The following is a 21,400-nucleotide window of genomic DNA, read 5'->3' as shown; positions in this document are numbered from 1 at the left end:
GATCACCTGCAGAAGGAAATGGAAACTCACTCCAGTATTCTTGCCTGGAAAATCCCATGGACAGAGGAACCTGGTAGGCTACAGTCCATGGGGTCGCAAAGAGTTGGACACAACTGCAACTTCACACAATCTATGACTTAGTAGCTGAGACTGCCCACCTCATGATAGGCAGTTTTGGTCATGTGGTGACTGGATGATGTGACACTTGGTCTGGAGTGACATTTTGACCGTGAATAGATGACAGAACCTTGCTCCAGAAATCCGAGGGTATGCAGCAACTCTTTAACTGCAATTTGCTAGAGGCTCCACATGACATCTATATCTCGCACAGATACTTTTCTATGGGATTTTATGGGGCATATGATCCAGCTGACCACATTTCTCATACTGCAACCTAGACTATTGGATCTTCCAGGTCATCTGGTCCAGGTGACAAGTCTTCTTAGATGTAACCTAGATCAGTTACAGAGCACCATCTGGCTCTGGGACCCACTCAAAATTAGCAATCTACCATTTTACCAATAAACGGGTCAAAACTAGAGGAGAATATAATGCTTCTGAAACTTAGGAGAGGTCTATTAAGTACTGTACTTTGTTAGTGGTAGGATGTTCAAGGTACAAAAACCCATAAATTACTTTGAAAGTTATTGTCCTAAAACTTCCCAGAACATAAGACACCCTAAAAACTTCACCAAGGTGGCAGCCTCTAAATCTTTTAAAGTTTTATCATTATTATTTCCTTCCCTCTGGAGCACATGTGATTATGAAAGCAGAGTCCTTGCCAATTTTTTCCTGCTTATCAGACCTAAGTAATGTGATAAATTTAATGGACCAAAATGGCCTTCTGAGGAATATCCAGACCATTCATTTCCCATTGAATTATATTGTGAAGAAGCAGGAAAAGTAACATAATCTTGGTTAAAGCAGTGGAATGCACATTATTGTATATCTCATGTGAATGTAAACTGCTGATTCTCCTTACAAGTGGGCACTGAAAACAGTGCATTTGCTGATCCACAGCTGCATGAAATGGACCAGAGCCTGTGATAATCTGCTCTACGAAAGGTGCTTCCCCCAGTGCAGCAGCAGCACTTTGGAATCATGACCTAAATTTGTGTTAACCCACTGTAATTCATTAAGATCTGACCAGCTTTGGGGTTTTTTCCTGGTAGTCCAGTGGCTAAGATCTGCCTGCCAGTGCAGGGGACACGGGTTCAGTCCCTGGTTCAGGAAGATTACACGTGCCGCAGAGCAACTGGGGCCCTGTGCCACAACTACTGAGCTTGTGCACCCTAGGGCCTGTGCTCCCCAACGAGAGGCCATGCAATGAAAACACGAGCACCACAGTAAGAGATTAGCCCCTGCTCTCCACACCTAGAGAAAGCCCATGGGCATCAAGGGAGACCCAGTGCAGCCAAAATAAATAAATTAGTTTTAAAAAATTAAACTAATTAGTTTTAAAGACCAGCTTTTTCAGGGGTCTGATTGGTGAGTTAAATGGGGATATGATGGGTACCTATGTGCATCATTTAAACCTTTGAAGGTCGCACTAATCTTTGTTCATCCTGGGAAGCAATATTGTTTTTGATTTACTCTCTTGGTTGCTGTAAGTGGGGAGGGGCAGTTTCAAAAACTTTCCTACTATGGGAAATCTTGCGCTACTAGTCAAGGAACGAATATAAGGATTTGGCATTTTTGCATTGCAAAATGAAAGTCCCTTATGTATTTTTAAAAATTGAAGTATAATTTTCATACAATACATTCGTTCTTTTAAAGTATACAATTCAAAAAATTTTGACAAATGTATAAAGTAACCATGACTAGAATCAAGATGTGAAACATTTCTATCATCCAAAACGTTCCTCATGGCCTTCTCATTCAATTGTCTAGATTTAGATAGTCCCTGGGGCTTCCCAGGTGGCACTAGTAGTAAGGAACCTGCCTGCCAATGCAGGAGACATAAGAGATGTAGAGTCCATCCCTGGGTTGGGAAGATCGCCTGGAGAAGGGCATGGCAACCCACTTCAGTATTCTTGCCTGAAGAATCTCCATAGACAGAGGAGCCTGGCGGGCTACATACAGTCCACAGGGTCGGAAAGAGTCAGACATGACTGAAACAACTTAGCACCATGCGACTAGCCCTTAGCGACCACTTGCTTGTTTTCTATCCCTACATACTTGCCTTTTCTGGAATCTCACATAAATGGAATCATAGAGTATATATTCTTTCCTGCATCACCTTTTTCACTTAGCATAATACTTTTGAAATTGATTCTTGTTGTTACATTTATTAATAGTTAACTCTGTTTCTTGCTGAGCTAGATTCATCGGATAATGTTACCAAAATTTGTTTATTCATTCACTAGTTGACAAGTATTCAGGTTGCTTCCAGTTTTGGATTATTTTGAATTAAGTTCCTATGAACACTCCTGCACAGACTTATAAAAATTTTCATTTATTTGTTTTAATTGAAGGCTAATTACAATATTGTAGTGGTTTTGGCATACATTGACATGAATCAGCCATGGATGTGCATGTGTCCCCCATTCTGAACGTCCCTTCCCCATCTCTCCACATCCCATCCCTCAGGTTGTCTGAGTGCACTGTCTTTGAGTGCTCTGTTTCATGCATTAAACTTGGACTGGCAATCTATTTCACATATGACAATATACATGTTCCAGTGCTATTCTCTCAAATCATCTCACCCTCGCCTTCTCCTACAGAGTCCAAAAGTCTGTTCTTTATATCTGTGTCTCTTTTGCTGTCTTGCATATAAGGTCATCGTTACCATCTTTCTAAATCCCATATATATGTGTTAATATACTGTATTCGTGTTTTTCTTTCTGACTGACTTGACTTTGTAGAATAGACTCCAGTTTCATCTACCTCATTAGAAATGATTCGAATGCATTCTTTTTAATAGCTGAGTAATATTCCATTGTGTATATGTATTACAGGTTTCTTATCCATTTGTCTCCCAATGGACATCTAGGTTGCTTCCATGTCCTAGATATTGTAAACAGTGCTGTGATGAACATTGGGGTACATGTGTCTCTTTCAATTCTGGTTTCCTCAGTGTGTATGCCAAGAAGTGGGATTGCTGGGTTGAATGGCAGTTCTATTTCCAGTCTTTAAATAATAATCTCCACACTGTTCTCCATAGTGGCTGTACTAGTTTGCATTCCCACAAACAGTGTAAGAGGGTTCCCTTTTCTCCACACCCTCTCCAGCATTTAATTGCTTGTAGACTTTTGGATAGCAGCCACTCTGACTGGCGTGTAATGGTACCTCATTGTGGTTTTGATTTGCATTTCACTGATGATGAGTGTTGCTGAGCATCTTTTCATGTGTTTGTTAGCCATCTGTATGTCTTTGGAGAAATGTCTGTTTAATTCATTGGCCCATTTTTTGATTGGGTCATTTATTTTTCTGGAATTGAGCAGTAGGAGTTGCTTGTATATTTTTGAGATCAATTCTTTGTCAGTTGCTTTGTTTGTTATTATTTTCTCCCATTCTGAAGGCTGTGTTTCCACCTTGCTTATAGTTTTCTTTGTTGTACAAAAGCTTTTAAGTTTAATTAGGTCCCATTTGTTTATTTTTGCTTTTAGTTCCATTACTCTGGGAAGTGGGTCATAGAGGATCCTGCTGTGATTTATGTCAGAGAGTGTTTTGCCTATGTTTTCCTCTAGGAGTTTTATAGTTTCTTGTCTTACATTTAGATCTTTAATCCATTTTGAGTTTATTTTTTGTATGGTGTTAGAAAGTGTTCTAGTTTCATTCTTTTACAGGTGGTTGACCCGTTTTTTTTAACCACTTGTTAAAGAGATTATCTTTTCTCCATTGTATATTCTTGCCTCCTTTGTCAAAGATAAGGTGTCCATAGGTGCCTAGATTTATCTCTGGGCTTTCTATTTTATTCCACTGATCTATATTTCTGTCTTGTGCCAGTACCATACTGTCTTGATGACTAGCTTTGTAGTATAGTCTGAAGTCAGGCAGTTTGATTCCTCCAGTTCCATTCTTCTTTCTCAAGATTTCTTTGGCCATTTGAGGTTTTTTGTATTTCCATACAAATTGTGAAATTTTTGTTCTAGTTCTGTGAAAAATACGGTTGGTAGCTTGATAGGGATTGCATTGAATCTATAGATTGCTTTGGTTAGTATACTCATTTTCACTATATTGATTCTCCCTATCCATGAACATGATATATTTCTCCATCTATTTGTGTCCTCTTTGATTTCTTTCATCAGTGTTTTATAGTTTCCTATATGTATATAGGTCTTTTGTTTCTTTAGGTAGATTTATTCCTAAGTATTTTATTCTTTTCATTGCAATGGTGAATGGAATTCTTTCCTTAATTGCTATTTCTGTTTTCTCATTGCTAGTGCATAGGAATGCAAGGGATTTCTGTGTGTTAATTTTATATCCTGCAACTTTACTATATTCATTAATTAGCTCTGGTAATTTTCTGGTGGTGTCTTTAGGGTTTTCTATGTAGAGAGAGGATCATGTCATCTGCAAACAGTGAGAGTTTTACCTCTTCTTTTCCAACCTGGATTCCTTTTATTTCTTTTTCTTCTCTGATTCCTGTGACTAAAACTTCCAAACCTATGTTGAATAGTAGTGGTAAGAGTGGGCACACTTGTCTTGTTCCTGACTTTAGGGGAAATGCTTTAAATTTTTCACCCTTGAGGAAAATGATTGCTGTGGGCTTATCATATATGTCTTTTATTATGTTGAAGTATGTTCCTTCTATGCCTGCTTTCTGGAGGTTTTTTTTTTTTTAATCATAAATGGATGTTGAATTTTGTCAAAGGCTTTCTCTGCATCTATTGAGATAATCAAATGGGTTTTATCTTTCCATTTGTTAATGTGGTGTATCATATTGATTGATTTGCAAATATTGAAGAACCCTTGCATCCCTGGGATAAAGTACACTTGGTCATGATGTAAGATCTTGTTAACATGTTGTTGGATTCTGTTTGCTAGAATTTTGTTGAGGATTTTTGCATCTATGCTCATTAGTGAAATTGGCCTGTAATTTTCTTTTTTGTGGCATCTTTGTCTGGTTTTGGTGTTAGGGTGATGGTGGCCTCAGAGAATGAGTTTGGCAGTTTTACCTTCCTCTGCAATATTCTGGAAGGCTTTGAGTAGGATAGGTAGGATAGTAGGAGAGCTCTACTCTAAATTTTTGGTAGAATTCACCTGTGAAGCCATCTGGTCCTGTGCTTTTGTTTGTTGGAAGATTTTTGATTACAGCTTTGATTTCCATGCTTGTGATGGGTCTGTTAAGATTTTCTGTTTCTTCCTGGTTCAGTTTTGGAAGGTTATACTTTTCTAATAATTCGTCAATTTCTTCCAAGTTGTCCATTTTATTGCCATATAGTTGCTTATAGGGAGAAGGCAATGGTGACCCACTCCAGTACTCTTGCCTGGAAAATCCCAAGGATGGAGGAACCTGGTAGGCTGCAGTCCATGGCGTCACGAAGAGTCGGAAACGACTGAGCGATTTTACTTTCACTTTTCACTTTCATGCATTGGAGAAGGAAATGGCAACCCACTCCAGTGTTCTTGCCTGGAGAATCCCAGGGATGGTGGAGCCTGGTGGGCTGCCATCTATGGGGTTGCACAGAGTCAGACATGACTGAAGTGACTTAGCAGCAGCAGCAGTGGCAGTTGCTTATAGTAGTCTTTTATGATCCTTTGAATTTCTGTGTTGCCTGTTGTGATTTCTCCATTTTCATTTCTAATTTTCTTGATTTGATTCTTTTCTCTTTTTTCCTTGATGAGTCTGGCTAATGGTTTGTCTAAAATAAATTTATCTTCTCAAATAACCAGCTTTTACTTTTGTTGATTTTTGCTATAGTCTCCTTTGTTTCTTTTTCCTTTATTTCTGCCCTATTTTTTATGATTTCTTTCCTTCTACTAACCCTGAGGTTCTTCATTTCTTCTTTTTCTAGTTGCTTTAGGTGTAAAGTTAGGTTATTTATTTGATTTTTCTCTTGTTTCTTGAGGTAAGCTTGTATTGCTATGAGCCTTCTCCTTAGCATTGTTTTTACTGAATCCCATAGGTTTTGGGTTGTCATGTTTTCATTTTCATTTGTTTCTATGCATAGTTTGATTTCTTTTTTTATTTCTTCTGTGATTTGTTCGTTATTTAGAAGCGTGTTGTTTAGCCTCCATAAGTTTGTCTTTTTAATAGTTTTTTCCCCTGAGGTTGACATCTAATCTTACCACATTGTGATCAGAAAAGATGCTTGAAATTATTCCATTTTTTTTTTTAAATTTACCAAGGCTAGATTTATTGCCCAGGATGTGATCTATCCTGGAGAATGTTCCATGTGCACTTGAGAAAAAGGTGACATTCATTGTTTTGGGATGAAATGTACTATAGATATCAATTAGGTCTAACTGGTCCATTGTATCATTTGAAGTTTGTGTTTCCTTGCTAATTTTCTGTTTGGTTGATCTATCCATAGGTATGAGTGGGGTGTTAAAATCTCCCATAATTATTATGTTACTGTTAATTTCCCCTTTCACACTTATTAGCATTTGCCTTACATATTGTGGTGCTCCTATGTTGGGTGCATATATAATTACAATGGTTATATCTTCTTCTTGGATTTATCCTTTGATCATTATGTAGTGTCCTTCATTGTCTCTTTTCACTGCCTTTATTTCAAAGTCTATTTTATCTGATATGAGTATTGCTACTCCTGCTTTCTTTTGTTCTCCATTTGCATGAAATATCTTTTTCCAGCCTTTCACTTTCAGTTCCTTGTTTTGAGGTGAGTCTCTTGTAGACACCATATATAGGGGTCTTGTTTTCGTATCCATTCAGCCAGTCTTTGTCTTTTGGTTGGGGCATTCAACCCATTTACATTTAAGGTAATTATTGATAAGCATGATCCCGTTGCCATTTACTTTGTTGTTTTAGGTTCACATTTATACACCCTTTCTGTGTTTCCTGTCTAGAGAAGACCTTTTAGCATTTGTTGAAGAGCTGGTTTGCTGGTGCTGAATTCTCTCAGCTTTTGCCTGTCTGTAAAGCTTTTGATTTCTCTTCCATATTTGAATGAGATCCTTGCTGGGTATAGTAATCTGGGTTGTAGGTTTTTCTCTTTCATCACTTTAAGTATGTCCTGCTATTCCCTTCTGGCCTGAAGAGTTTCTGTTGAAAGATCAGCTGTTATCTTTATAGGGATCCTCTTGTGTGTTATTTGTTGCTTTTCCCTTGCTGCTTTCAATATTTGCTCTTTGTGTTTGATCTTTGTTAATTTGATTAATATGTGTCTTGGGGTGTTTCCCCTTGATTTATCCTGTTTGGGACTCTCTGGTTTTCTTGGACTTGAGTGGCTATTTTCTTCTCCATTTTAGGCAAGTTTTCAACTCTTATCTCCTCAAGTATTTTCTCATGGCCTTTCTTTTTGTCTTCTTCTTCTGGGACTCCTATGATTCGAATGTTGGGGCATTTAACATTGTCCCAGATGTCTCTGAAGTTGTCCTCCTTTCTTTTAATTCTTTTTTCCTCTCTGCTTCATTTATTTCCACCATTCTATATTCCACATCACTTAACTTCTGCTCAGTTATTTTACTGTTGGTTCCCTCCAGAGTGCTTTGATCTCAGATATTGCATTATTCATTATTGATTGACTTTTTAAAATTTCTTCTATGTCCTTGTTAAACATTTCTTACAAATTGTCAATCCTTGTCTCTAGTCTACCTTACCTGTAACTTCATTTTGTTTTCAAGATTTTGGATCATCTTGACTATCATTATTCTGAATTCTTTTTCAGGTAGACTCCCTACCTCCTCTTCTTTTGTTTGGTTTGGTGGGCATTTATCATGTTCCTTTTCCTGCTGACTATTTCTACACCTTTTCATTTTGTTTAGATTGCTGTGTTTGGGGTGGCTTTAAGTAGGCTGAAAGTTTCTAGTTCCTCTTTTTTTGTGGAGATTGCTCCCTGTGGGTGGGGTTGGATTAATGACTTGTCAACGTTTTCTGGTTAGGGAAGCTTGTATCTGTGTTCTGGTGGGTGGAGCTGGATCTCTTTTCTCTGGAGTGCAATGAAGTGTCCAGTAGTGGGTTTTGGGATGTCTATGGGTTTGGTGCAACTTTGGGTAGCCTGTATTTTAATGCTCAGGGCTGTTTTCCTGCATTGCTGGAGAATTAGTGTGGTGTGTCTTGCTCTGGAACTTGTTGGCTCTTGGGTGGAGCTTGGTTTCAGTGTAGGTATGGAGGCTTTTGGATGAGCTCTTGTTGATTAATGTTCCCTGGAGTCAGGAGTTCTCTGATGTTCTCAAGTTTTGGATTTAAGCCTCCTGCTTCTGGCTTTCAGTCTTATTCTTACAGTAGCCTCAAGACTTCTCCATCCATACAGCACAGATGATAAAACATCTAGGTTAATGGTGAAAAGATTCTCTACAGTGAGGACACCCAGAGAGGTTCAGTGTTACACAGAGAGGAGAGAGGTAGAGGTGACCAGGAGAAGAAGAGGGGGAATCAAAAGGGGAGAGACCAGTCTAGCCAGTAATCAGTTTCCTAAGTGTTCCCCCCAGGCCAGAACAACCAGAGAGATTCACAGAGTTATGTGGAGAAGAGCAGGGGGAGAGAGGAGATTGAGGTGACCTAGGGGAGAAAAGGGAGAGTCAAAAGGGAAGAGAGCCAGTAATCACACCCCTAAGAGAAAATGGGTACTGAAGATTAGGTTCTTAAAGGTACAAAATTGATAACAAATACTAAAAGGTAAAAATAACAATCTAGAGTAGAGGTTAGACTCTCAAAAATACAATATTAAGACTACAAAATGAAATCAATCAGAAAAACCATAAAAAAGTATGAAATTTGGTTTAAGAATAAGGTCTCTTTTTTTTGCAAGATAAATAGACCTTTTGAAAAATAATCTTTTAAAATATAACCTTTAAAAAATAACCTTTTGAATAGAAGTTTATAAAAATGAAAATTAAAGGAGTAATAAAGAACTTAAAAATAAAAAACATTAAAATGATAATAGTAAAATTATATCTAGGAAATTCTCTGGACTGTTGAGGGCAGTGTGGGGTCAGTTCAGTTTCAGACAGTTCCTTATCCCAGCTTATACTTCTTCTCAAGGTCTATAGGCCCCTTCCAATGCTTAGTCAATGCTAACTACAGGGTTTTAATCTGTTGCACCTGTCACTTCCAGAGCAGTTCCCTCTTTTATGTTTATTTTGGCTTCCACTGTTTGCAGGTCTCTTCAGTGTCTAATTTCCACCCTGACACAAGGGGGCAGAGGTGGTCACTTATTTAGGCTCGCGTGTTCAGTCCTGCTGTGGGGAAGGAAGAACACTGCAGACAAATATCCCTGGCGTGTGTGGGGAGCGCTAGCAGTGTCTGGGCCACACTGGGTTTGCCCCCGCTCACAGCGTGTGTGCTTTCCCGGTCTACGCTGCTCAGGCTCCAGGTTGCTCTGCAGGGAGCAGGCCCTGGGTTACATGCACTTCGCAGGTCTAAACTGCTCAGGTTCAGGTTCTCGGATACTCCACAAAGGTGCAGACTCGGTTGGGCCTGCGTTTTGTGCCCGTCCCAGGTCCGAGCAGCTTGGCGACCAGGTGCTTGGCGCGGGCAGTCAGCCCAGGTGGGCTGTGAGTCTTAATCACCACTCCATCCTGGCCGTTTGGTTTCTCAGGTGGGCCGTGAGAGCACTGTCTCAGGTGTGCCATGTGTCTCCTCTGGGGAGCTGATCTCAGGTGGCAACCGTCCTAGCAGATGTCAGCCGTCTAGGATTCCAGGAAGACATGGTTAGCAACTGGAAGCCTGCTCACAGTTGGGTGGAGGATGCCAGTCTTTGGGGTCAAAATTGCCCCTTGCCTTCTGGCTCTGGCTGCCGCCCGCCTGCCTCTCTGCCTCTGGTGGGGGGATGGGCCGGTCCACAGCCAGCTAGCTGTACTTTGGTGTTTGGTCAGTCCTTTGTTCTGTGAGTGGGCCAGTCTGCACCTTAGGTTAGAGCTTTTTGCGAGAAAGTCCTCTCTTTTTTTTTTTCTTCTCTCTCTCTCTGGCTATCCCACAGTTTGGGTTGGTAGCTCATGTTAGCTCCCTCAGATTGTCCTCAGGGCACTCAGGCCCGGTCCTTACCCTAAGCAATGTAGCCCGCACCTCCCTGTCCAGCCCCTGCTTGCTGGTGGCAGACAAGAGTGTCTGGGCTACTTCTCCACTGGGAGTTGTGGTTAGGCGCATATTCTGTGGGTTGCTTTTTTTTTTTTCCTCCTGGTTATGTTGCCTCCTGAGATTCCAAAACTCCCCACAGACCTGCCGGTGAGAGGGTTTCCTGGTGTGTGGAAAGTTCTCCTCCTTCACGACTCCCTCCCCAGGATGGGTCTCCATCCCTAAACCTTTTGTCGCTCTTTTTGTCTTTTATATTTTGTCCTACCTCCTTTTGAAGAGAATGGGCTTTCTGGGTGCCTGGTGACCTCCACCAGCATTCAGAAGTTGTTTTGTGGAAGTTGCTCAGCATTCAAATGATCTTTTGATGAATTTGTGGGGAAGAAGAGGTCTCCCCATCCTATTCCTCTGCCATCTTAGGACCAGCTCTCAGAATTTTGTTTCTGATGGAGTTCATATTATCAGTTCTTTCTTTTAGCCTTTCTCCTTTAGTCTCTACTTATGAAATTTTGACCTTCCCTAATCTAGGTTGTAAACATTATCTTGTATATTTTATTCTAGTATTATAGACTTAGCTTCTATATTTAAGTCTATGGTGCACTATGATTTAATTTTTATGTATAATGTAAAGATCAAGGTCCTATTTTTGGTACTTGGGTATTCAGTGGGTCTGGAAACATTTGTCTGAAAGATTTTCCTCTCCCTTTTTAATTATGTTGCCACATTGGTCAATACACAGAGCTCTTTTTGGCACAGTGTTCTAGAGTGAAACAAAAGACTTAATATCTGAACAGGGGTACAGATCTTTCCACTGATTTCATAGACATTTTACCCAAAGGCTGGTAAATGGAAGAACAGTTTTCTTTACCCCTCCTTAACCATAGGCTTCCCAAGTGGCTCAGTGGTAAAGAATCACTGGGCAACCAGAATGTGTGACTGCCGTTTCTCTCTTACTTACCAGCTCTGTCTCTTCATCATGGTGATTAATCACTAACCTTTGGGAATTGGGCTTCCCTGCTAGCCTAGATGGTAAAGAATCTGCCTGTCAATACAGGAGACATGGGTTCAATCCCTGGGTCAAGAAGATTCCCGTGGAGATGGGAATGGCAACCCACTCCAGTATTCTTGCCTAGGAAATCGCATGGACAGAGGAGCCTGGCAGGCCTCTGTCCTTGGGGTCCAAAGGAATTGACATGATTTAGCAATTAAATAACAACAGTCTTAATAATTAAACAGTCAGGAGTAGTATTATTTGTTCTTCATTGACATATTAGGAGCATGTGTAACATCAAATTTAGGAAAAGTTGTATGGATATTGGCCAAATAACTATAACCAAAAGTCAGTGAATATGATTTATTTTTAATGGCATAATGATAATCACTGTTTTGCTACAGGGTAACTAGGGAAAACAGGAGAACAGTGTACATAAATAACCCACAGTGAGGCTATTTTAACACAACCAAATAATCAGTTTTCCCTCTTGACTATTAATTTTCTTCTGTCATATTAACATTTCCCTCAGTATCACACACTGTTTCATCTTTTTTTTTTTTTTAAACCATGCTCACATTAACATACATATAAAATTAAATGTCTATATCTTGAAAGATAATCAGTGGCCTGAATTCATTGGTTCCCAAACCTGAAAGCTCTACAAGTGAAATACCTTAAGAATTTTTGAGCTTCCCTTCCTTTCTAATACCTGGCTGGAAGAAGCAGCATTGGGGCAGAAGAAACTCTTTGGCCATGCAGCTGTGACGAATGGACTTTGGGAAGCACAGAATATGCACGGGGGGGCGGCAACAGAGTGTGGTGAGGGTGACCACCAGAACCATGACGTTTGGAAGTAAGAGGAAAAGGTAAAAAGGAGACGGGTTGAGTTCAGGGGAGAATTGGGTCAGGAATACAGGTGAGGAACTCTGTTGTTCTTCCTGACCCAGCTCTCTTGGGGGTCAGTTTGGGGCATGATAAAATGTCATGGACTTGCAGCTGATTCTCACTAACTATGCCTAAAAGCCCTTTAACATGACAAAAAGTCTTTCATCCTACTAGTGAAAATAAAAGTTTTAAAAATATAAATACTTGATATAGCTAGATTGGCCTAAATATATTATGTGCTTAGTCACTCAGTTGTGTCCAATTCTTTATGACCCCATGAACTGGAGTCCACCAAGCTTCTCTGCCCATGGGATTTTCCTTGCAAGAATACTGGAGTGGGTTGCCTTTTCCTTCTCCAAAATATATTATAGTCAACTTATATGAATGAGGATCCCAGGAGTATTCCTCTTTTGATGAAAGAAACTAGCTACAAAACAGGCACATGTGAAAAGTTGAATAGGGTTGAGGTCAAGTCTCAGAAAGGAAAAGAGAACAGATATGGGATGGGGCTGCACCAAGACATGAAGAACTATAATAATGCTTCAGAACTTAGGTGCTTCGGAATGCAAAGTGCATTCCCACTGCTATCTCATTTTGTTCTGGTAGCAACTTCCTGGAGTAGGAGGAACCACCCCAGTTTATGGAAGAAGGAAAGGAGACTTCAAGAGGTTGAGTGACTGGTCAGTCATTACAACCATGGTGACAGGTAAGAAGCTGAAACCCAGGCATCTGCCTCTAAATCTAAGCTGCCACTTTGCTATTTCTTCACTGTCTTTGGCTTTATGATTATTGGACAGACTTCATTTGCAAGAGACTATCACCAACCTTCAATGGTGCGCTAAAAATTATACTGTTCAACTATTAAACTTAGTCAAGAAAAAAAAATACAAGTGTTAAGCTATCTCATCCAACTTAGCAATAAATAGAAAGCCATATTACACTGAGTGCACTTGGAGAAGACTTCTAGATAAAAAGCAAGTCTTTAACTTTTGCTCAAAATAATTTTCAGATTCAGCTATGAATAGCATGAATTATGAAGACAGTTATAATTAATGCCCACTGCCTAAACCAGAATTCTCAGAAAGTTCAGAATTAAAGAGGGTAAGGTGTCGTTTGAGATGTTTCTTCTCTTCAGGTTGTTCACACAACTTGACTTCAATGTTGCCATCACTGAAGGCTTCTCCTTTGGTCTCCTCAACTGGATTCTCTTTCCGGAAAAACACTGCTTTCTTCTGCATCATTGTAATCCCTGAATTTCCATGCCTTCGTGCTGGGGATACGGTTTCTTTTACAACGCAGTAACAAACCGCAGATAAAAAATTCTTTTTGAAGTTTTCATTCATAAATGCATAAACAATTGGATTACAGATGGAATTGGAGAATCCAATTATTTGCACTATAGCAAAAATCATCTTGATTGTAACATCGTCATATTCCTTCTCAAAGTTGCCTGAAATGAAAAGTAATGCTTTAGAATGGATATTTGTTTGAATGAACACAAAACAACATTTTTGTTTATCTTCTATCTTTATGAAACAGTTACACTTGTACAACTGTGTAAAATTCTCTGTGAAAAATTCCCAAGATTTTGGGGAGAGCCATCTGATGTCTGAAGAAAACCCACCTTTGTGATGAGTCCTCCTTCTTAGAGAATCTAGGCTTACAAGCCCTGAACGTGTTAGAGGGCTTATTGCATTTCAACATGATTTCAAGTTTCAGGTAAACTGGAAGATGCAGTCACCCTTCAAATGTCCACTAGTGTTACAGAAACACAATCATCTGAGAACTATCTTAAGGCTCAGATTATCAGAGAGAATATATTAAGGGTCTAGTTGAAATCCTAGGTGTTATTAAATTCATGTGGTTCAAGTGAGGGTTCCAAACAGGGAACACTCACAGGATGTGACACCTCTTCCAGGGTTTAAATGGCTTAGGGAGACCAGAAGGCATAGCATGGGAGATGCATCTCAAACATTTTTCTTTATCTTCTATAATTATTAAAGCTCTGATCATACTCATATATAATTACCCATCACATAATGATCTGGTTATCTTGAAAACTTGAAAGAAACCTAGTAAGTTTGAGATTTGATTGCCCAAGTGAATGGCTAAACATTTCAGTGATTCACTGTGCATTCTAGCAGGAAATGAACCAGAACTTCCATCAAACGAGAAAGACACTCACTGTATTCGATCATCATGTGAACAATGTGGAAAGGCGCCCAGCACACAGCAAAGAGAGCCACCACTGTCACCATCATAACCACAGCTCGCTTCTTCTTCCTGGGTCCACAAGGATACACTGTATCAGTTAACTTTTCCTTGGCAGATGTGTCAAGTCTAGACCTCTCAGTGATAATTTTCAAATGTAAATGAAGCTTGTGCAAGCTCAGTCTCTTCACTCATGTCTGACTCTTTGTGACCCTAAGGACTGTAGCCCGCCAGGCTCCTCTGTCCATAGGATTCTCCAGGCAAGAATACTGGAGTGGGTTGTCATGCCCTTCTTCAGGGGATCTTCCCGACCCAGGGATCGAACCTCTGTCTCTTGCATCTCCTGCACTGCAGGTGAATTCTCTACCACTGAGCCACGAGGGAAGCCTCTAATGAAGCTCATGACAGGCTGACTGTGAGCTGTTTATCATCTTTCCCCATTGTTATTACCCTCATCCCTATATTTCTCACATTATGACTATCCTTAAGATGTGCGCTCATTACGAGTCTAGCAGCATGCTAGATGCTTGGCACAGGTTAATCTTCCTGACAAGCCATTGGACAGAATCAGGTACTGAGGCACAGAGAAGGCTAAGTAACTCGTAAAGTCAGATGGCTTTGCAGATCAGAAAGTTGAGAATTTAAATTATAAAGTTTAGTTTGGATTTAAATGTAGGCAGTCTAACTTCTGTGCCAAAGTTCTTATTCATTTTATATCGAAGAACACTCATGCCTGTGATAGAAAAATATGGGAAGTCCTCAGGGCAGAATTAAAATGTAATCTTCCATTATATAATTAAGTAATATGATTAACCAGGGATTCAGAGTTTTCTCTATTAGCCATGTAAAGAAGATTAACGTCTGCAAGGGATCTGCACATTTTCAAATTTTACCGAGTCGCATTCATTATAATCTCAACGTGTTAGCCTTTTTTGGGGAGGAAAAGAGAGAGCTAAATCAGCAGTTAAGTCCCAAGATGCTGAACCTTCTAGCACCCTGTACATGGAGCCGGAGCACGTCTTTATACAAATTGGGCACTAGAGGTCGCTGCACACTTGAAGACATGATAAACTTCGTCAAACCACTAGACTTCTAAACTGGTGTTTTGTTTTTGTTAGCCACGCAGTGTAGTTTATAAAATAAACCAAATGGCCCACAAGTACTATAGCAATAATTGTGTTTTTAAATTTCTGTTAGTCCATATGATCAGAAAGTAAAGCCCTTAGGTAAAAATAAAATATAATAATTTAAAATAAATAACATACTCTCATTTCCAAAGCACTTTCATACGTATTATCTCACGCTTGTTTAGCATCATTCTTTGTGTGTGTACATGTGTGTTAGTCGCTCAGTCGTGTTGACTCTTTGCGACTCCATGGACTGTAGCCTGCCAGGCTCTTCTGTCCATGAGAGTCTCCAGGCAAGAATATTGGAGTGGGTTGCCATTCCCTTCTCTAGGGATCTTCCCAACCCAGGGATTGAACCCAAGTCTCCCTCATTGCAGGCAGATTCTTTACCAACTGAGCCAGTCATCAGGGAAGCCCAAAAATAAAATATAAAATAACAATTTAAAGAGTATTTTTATACATATCATCTCACATCTTTGAGCGTCGTTCCTTGTGTAGGTGGAAGTACGGATGGATATTTTGACGCTTTCTAGTACATATGAGGAAAGTTGGGGGCTTGGGGGTAAGGAGATTTATCTACATCAAGTGGCTGGGGAGTAGCAGAAAGAGGAGAGAGTCGCAGCAATTTGTATCAACATGCAGATGAACATATAACAATTAAAAAAATTTTAGGCAACTATTTGTAACAGTGACCTCCCCCTCTGACTTGGGAGCTGGTGATTTTGCTCTTTCTTTCTGCCATATGTGAAACCAAAAGTTCAAAGTCAGCCCATGTGCTCAACATAAATTACCAATGACACTTTGATGACATTACCCAGGCATCTGAGATCTCTGGCTACTGTCTCTGAAACATTTTAAACAGGTGAATATTCCATGCAACACACCTGGCTATTTTTGACATTTCTTTTCCATGAATAGATCGAAGCACCGAGCCATCCCCAACTCTTTTCTTTATCCAAAGTTCATAGCCAATCTTACTGTACAGGATAAGCATCACCATGAGCGGCAGGAGGAAGAGGATGACAAGGATGAAGGTGGTGTAGATTTTCTGGTGCACAGGGCTGCTCCACTCTTCCAAGCAGCAGACGTGTTCCTTCTCATATAAGAAGTCATACTTAATCTTTAAGATAAGTATAATTCAGTTAGAAGAGCCAGAGGCAGTATCAAAGCACCCAAAGCCACCGAGACTATTGTCAGGCAGCGCTTCTCAGAGCCTCCCGTGCTTACCGTGGGGGCAGATTTCGAATGAGACACACTTTTGCCTGTTCTTTTGTTGTGAAGTCTGCCTTCTCACCTCACTGTTTAGATTCTTGAGAGTTTCATGTGTTCTTTTCTATTTTAAATGGAATCGAGGTCCACAGCCTGTTCACTTTTTAAAAACATCTTTTCCGGAAAAGATACTTAAGTGGTGAAATATCAGTGTCAAAATGTATTACAGAGAAATGGAGAGGGTGGTTTGCTGTGTCCCCACAGAATGTGAGGCATGATTGTAGAACTGGGGGTTTCGGAGACAAGAGTTATTTCCTCAGGAAAAAAAATAAAAATAAAAACATCTTTTCTGCCTTTTTACATGCTGGTCACTAAATTTTCAGTTGAATGAAAGAAAGAACACCAGAATGACCAAAGTATGTATGAAAAAAACATTTTATTCTAGCATGTCAGCTAGTTTGCATGCATGTTCCATCACTTAGTCACAGCTGACTCTTTGCGACCCCTTGGACTGTAGCCCACCAGGCTCTTGTGGTCATGGGATTTCCCAGACAAGAATCTTTGAGTGGGTTGCCGTTTCCTTCTCTAGGGAATCTTTCCAACCCAGGCATCAAACCCTGTCTCTTGCATCTCCTACACTGCCAGGCAGATTCTTTACCACTGTGCCACATGGGAAGGCAACCAGCTGGTTTGCTGTTCCATGATTTTGCTTCCTCAATTGTTGAGGAGATCAGTTTTGACAAGGCATCAGACTTCTTCCGGTTGAATAAGTACCGAAAGCCTGCATTTTGTTTCTGAACTGAAAATCTGTATTTTGCTACTGCTGTTTCAGATTGCAGTGATCATGCTGTTTGCAAAGATTTTAGAGAGGAAACTTGTAGCTTTTTGATTTTGAGATGAATGATAAATTAGGATTCGAACTATTGCCAATGTACTAATATTCAGACCCAATTATAAGCCTTTGAGGTATATATTATACAGAAAGTAACTTCTATTTATAAATACTATTTCTAAGAGACTGACTTTTGAGTTCAAAAATTAATAATAACAATTAGAATTTGTTGCTGTTGTTTAGTCGCTCAGTCATGTCCAACTGTTTTGCGACCCCATGGACTGCCAGGCTCCTTTGTCCATGGGATTTCCCAGGCAAGAATACTGGAGTGGGTTGCCATTTCCTTCTCCAGGGGATTTTCCTGATCCAGAGATCAAACTCGTGTTTTCTGCATTGGCAAGTGGACTGTTTACAATCAAGCCACCAGGAAAACCATAGAAAATGCTAATATGAGACAAACTAAACATTTAAAGTACATTCAAAAGTCATACATCTGGATAATCGGAATTAAAGTTAGAGAATTGATCAGAATTCTTGTCATCTGAGTCACTCTGGAACTTTACAGATGAGGAATATTTAAGTCTTAAGACATATTTCTGCCTCCATTTCCAGAGTATTATCACCAATCTTCAAACTCAATTGAATGGGAGGCGGGGCGGGAAGCTTTCTGGTATTATTATCAAAAGAATGACAATTCAAGTTCTGATCTAGGTATTATTTTTCAAATGCAACTAGGAATGAAAGTATTAAGCAATAACTTCAAGGTCTGTACTCCCTGGGAAGAGGATATGAAGGTGAAATTCATTCTGACTCATGTAAGCAGAGCCCACAGGGCCCAAACCATGGGGGTCACACACTGATGCGTTCTAAAGCACAAGGAGAGGCTGACAGCCTCTGAACTGGTGTATGCTCCCCTGGGGACAAGCAGAGACCTTCTGAGGGTGTGCGCAGATGGATTCATGGGAACCAGTTTCAGACCTTCTATGTCCAAACTCACAGTTCTCCAAAAATCTCACTGCCTAAGAGAATGTGTGGGGCGGGGTTGCAGTGTCCTGCTGGGTCTACATTCCCAGTTCCTCCTTCATAATCACCCTTCTTTCAATCTTCACAAGTCCTATCTCTCACCCAACTGCAATCTCACTATGGACCACCAAAATAAGAGGTGGTCCGAACTATGGATGTCAGGGAAGCCCCCTTGATCAAGGCACCATAAATCCAGGGCAGGGCTTTGTGCCTTTCCTGGTATTAAATGTATTTCTATTCAGGGGAAACTTGACATTAGGAAAAAAAAAAAAAAGGTGTTTTGACAGGTGATGAGATGTTGTGAATTCCCATTCACATAGATGTGGTGAATTCCCATCTCGCATAGTAAAGGGCAGAGTGATGACAATTTTAACTTAACCACCTTGTTGCTTCCGGCCCCTGAAAGCTGTCAGACACATCACTCCTGGGAGAGAGAGCAGCAGGAGCAAGGCAAAGAGAACATCGCGCAAATGGTAACATCACTGGCGCTTCCTTTCAGCCAGCGGAGGAATTAAAGCGTCTTGCATGCTTGCACTCTTGCTAATAGAATTTAGGAGTGAGAAGGTGGCCGTGGGAGACCATATTAATACATTTATTTGACTTGAAAGATGAATTCATACTTTTTCTTGACAGAAAGCAAATCTGATTTGGCTGATCCGTCTGACAGAGATAACTGGTTTTGCCAGTTAGATTTAATTAATTTTCTACAAACTAAATGAGCTATATTTTAAAATATATTTAGAGCATATGATAAAATAATTTTATTTTTAAAAATGGACACATCTCCTTGTGTTCTATGAGCCAGAATTAGACTCCATACGGGAACTGGGTTGGGTTATTTTTAAAGGTATGGGTTTCCTGCCGGAGATAAGGGCAGCCTCAGAGAAAGGAGTTGGCCACGTCCAGCTGTGTGTGGAAGCTTAAAGAGGGAAGCAGCCATTGGAAGCCCCAGGGATGGTATTTGTGAGGAACCCATGAAATAGTCAGTCATGAGAAACAGTAATATGCAGAATAAGGGCATCATAGCTCTCTCCATATCCTAGGATTCTAGACCTAAAATGGCTCAACTTGGGGAAAGGGAGACATCTTAAATTGATTGAAAGTGTGGACTTGAGGGACTGTGACACTGGACTGGATATTTTGATAAGGGAACTAACAACATTCAGTGACCAGTTACTGTTCTTGTGACTGAAAGTGACCAGAGGAATTTTATTCTCTGAATGACCACAAGAGTTACAGGACCCACTCAAGGCTTCATCTATCACATCTCATCAGAGGACCGGGAAATCCTCTGACTGCATTTTTAGAGGTGGTAAGCGGCAGAATAAAACTGCCATCTGCTGTTACCTGTGCAGTCAAGCTCATTTATATACAGTTGCATCGAACATCAAAGTGAAAAGTGAAAGTGCTGGTCACTCAGTCATGTTTGACTCTATGCAACCCCATGGACTGCAGCCTGCCAGGCTCCTCTGTCCATGGAATTCTCCAGGCAAGAGTACTGGAGTGGGTAGCCATTCTCTTCTCCAAGGGATCTTCCCAATACAGGGATCAAACCCCAGTCTCCTGCACTGCAGGCAGATTCTTTACCATCTGAGCCACCAGGGAAGCCCTAAGTCACTTTTTAAAATGTACTCTTGTCTGAAGGCTCATTTGATATCCTTGCCAGTGGAACACTGAGTGCCTAGCAGTTTCATGTTTGCCTACATTAATTTAAAAAGGTACAGAAGATAAGTAATCTTAAAAATTATCTTAGAGGGCATCTGAGCAACCCCCTAATGTCCTTGAGGACTACTGTCTACACTAGATCTCCCAGGCAGGACACATTCAAGTAGGCCCCAGTAAAGAGACCAGGTCACCAAAAATGGCACAGTGTCTTCTTCACTGTGAATCACCTGTGCAGGCTGGGCCCAGCTGACAGAGGTGTGGGGGGAACAGAGAGGTTTATCTTTATTATAAAGATACACACAGACTGACACCACCTATAGAAAGTTATTATGAATCAATGATTTAAGATCATTCTCAGGTTCACAAATCAACGGCTTACATGTTCTAGTTCAGATATTCGTCAGTGACTAAGAGGCAGGAATGGGTATTCATTGGACGGACTGATGCTTGAGCTGAAACTCCAATACTTCGGCCACCTCATGAGAAGAGTTGACTCACTGGAAAAGAGCTTGATGCTGGGAGGGATTGAGGGCAGGAGGAGAAGGGGACAACAGAGGATGAGATGGCTGGATGGCATCACCAACTCGATGGGCATGAGTTTGAGTAAACTCCAGGAGTTGGTGATGGACAGGGAGGCCTGGCGTGCTGCGATTCATGGGGTTGCAGAGAGTTGGACATGACTGAGCGACTGAACTGAACTGAAGAGGCAGGAACTGTGGTGTTGGAGAAGACTCTTGAGAGTCCCTTGGACTGCAAGGAGATCCAACCAGTTCATCCTAAAGGAGATCAGTCCTGGGTGTTCATTGGAAGGACTGATGCTGAAGCCGAAACTCCAATACTTTGGCCACCTCACGCGAAGAATTGACTCATTGGAAAAGACCCTGATGCTGGGAGGGATCGGGGGCAGGAAGAGAAGGGGACGACAGAGGATGAGATGGCTGGATGGCATCACCGACTCGATGGGCATGAGTTTGAGTAAACTCCGGGAGTTGGTGATGGACAGGGAGGCCTGGTGTGCTGCAATTCATGGGGCCGCAAAGAGTTGGACACGACTGAGCGACTGAACTAAACTGAAGAGGCAGGGGAAGTGCTTATGAAGGAGAATCAACCAATAAGTAGATAAGTGGTTAACATTTTTTTGTGACTTAAAAACAAAAGAAAAATCTAGAGCGAGCATCAAACTCTTAGGATGTAACAAGACACTGAATAACACTAGGAAAGGCATGTTTCTGCTGGCAGGCAAATGCAGAAAGTGACCCTGGAACATCTTAAGCATTAAGGTCTTAACAATATAAGTTCAAGGAAGAGCTGAA

The 21,400-nt window shown here is 40.7% G+C and overlaps 1 protein-coding gene across 1 annotated transcript in view; it reads right to left on the bottom strand.

Moving 5' to 3' along the window:
• Positions 1-11,481: 11,481 nt before the first annotated feature.
• Positions 11,482-21,400, bottom strand: part of QRFPR (pyroglutamylated RFamide peptide receptor) — a 51,309-nt gene continuing 41,390 nt past the window's right edge. Inside the window, exons 4-6 of the mRNA XM_043438818.1 lie at positions 16,243-16,478; positions 14,206-14,303; positions 11,482-13,470 (exon numbers count right to left, since the gene is read on the bottom strand). Of these exons, the coding sequence (XP_043294753.1) occupies positions 13,070-13,470; positions 14,206-14,303; positions 16,243-16,478 (735 nt within the window). The 3' untranslated portion in view covers positions 11,482-13,069. The remainder of the gene's footprint in view (positions 13,471-14,205; positions 14,304-16,242; positions 16,479-21,400) is intronic.

The sequence above is a fragment of the Cervus canadensis genome, chromosome 19 (genome assembly GCF_019320065.1).
Source record: "Cervus canadensis isolate Bull #8, Minnesota chromosome 19, ASM1932006v1, whole genome shotgun sequence".
Classification (NCBI taxonomy): Eukaryota; Metazoa; Chordata; class Mammalia; order Artiodactyla; family Cervidae; genus Cervus; species Cervus canadensis.
Note: the sequence above shows the minus strand (reverse complement) of the source record. Positions and strands in the feature narration are given on the sequence as shown.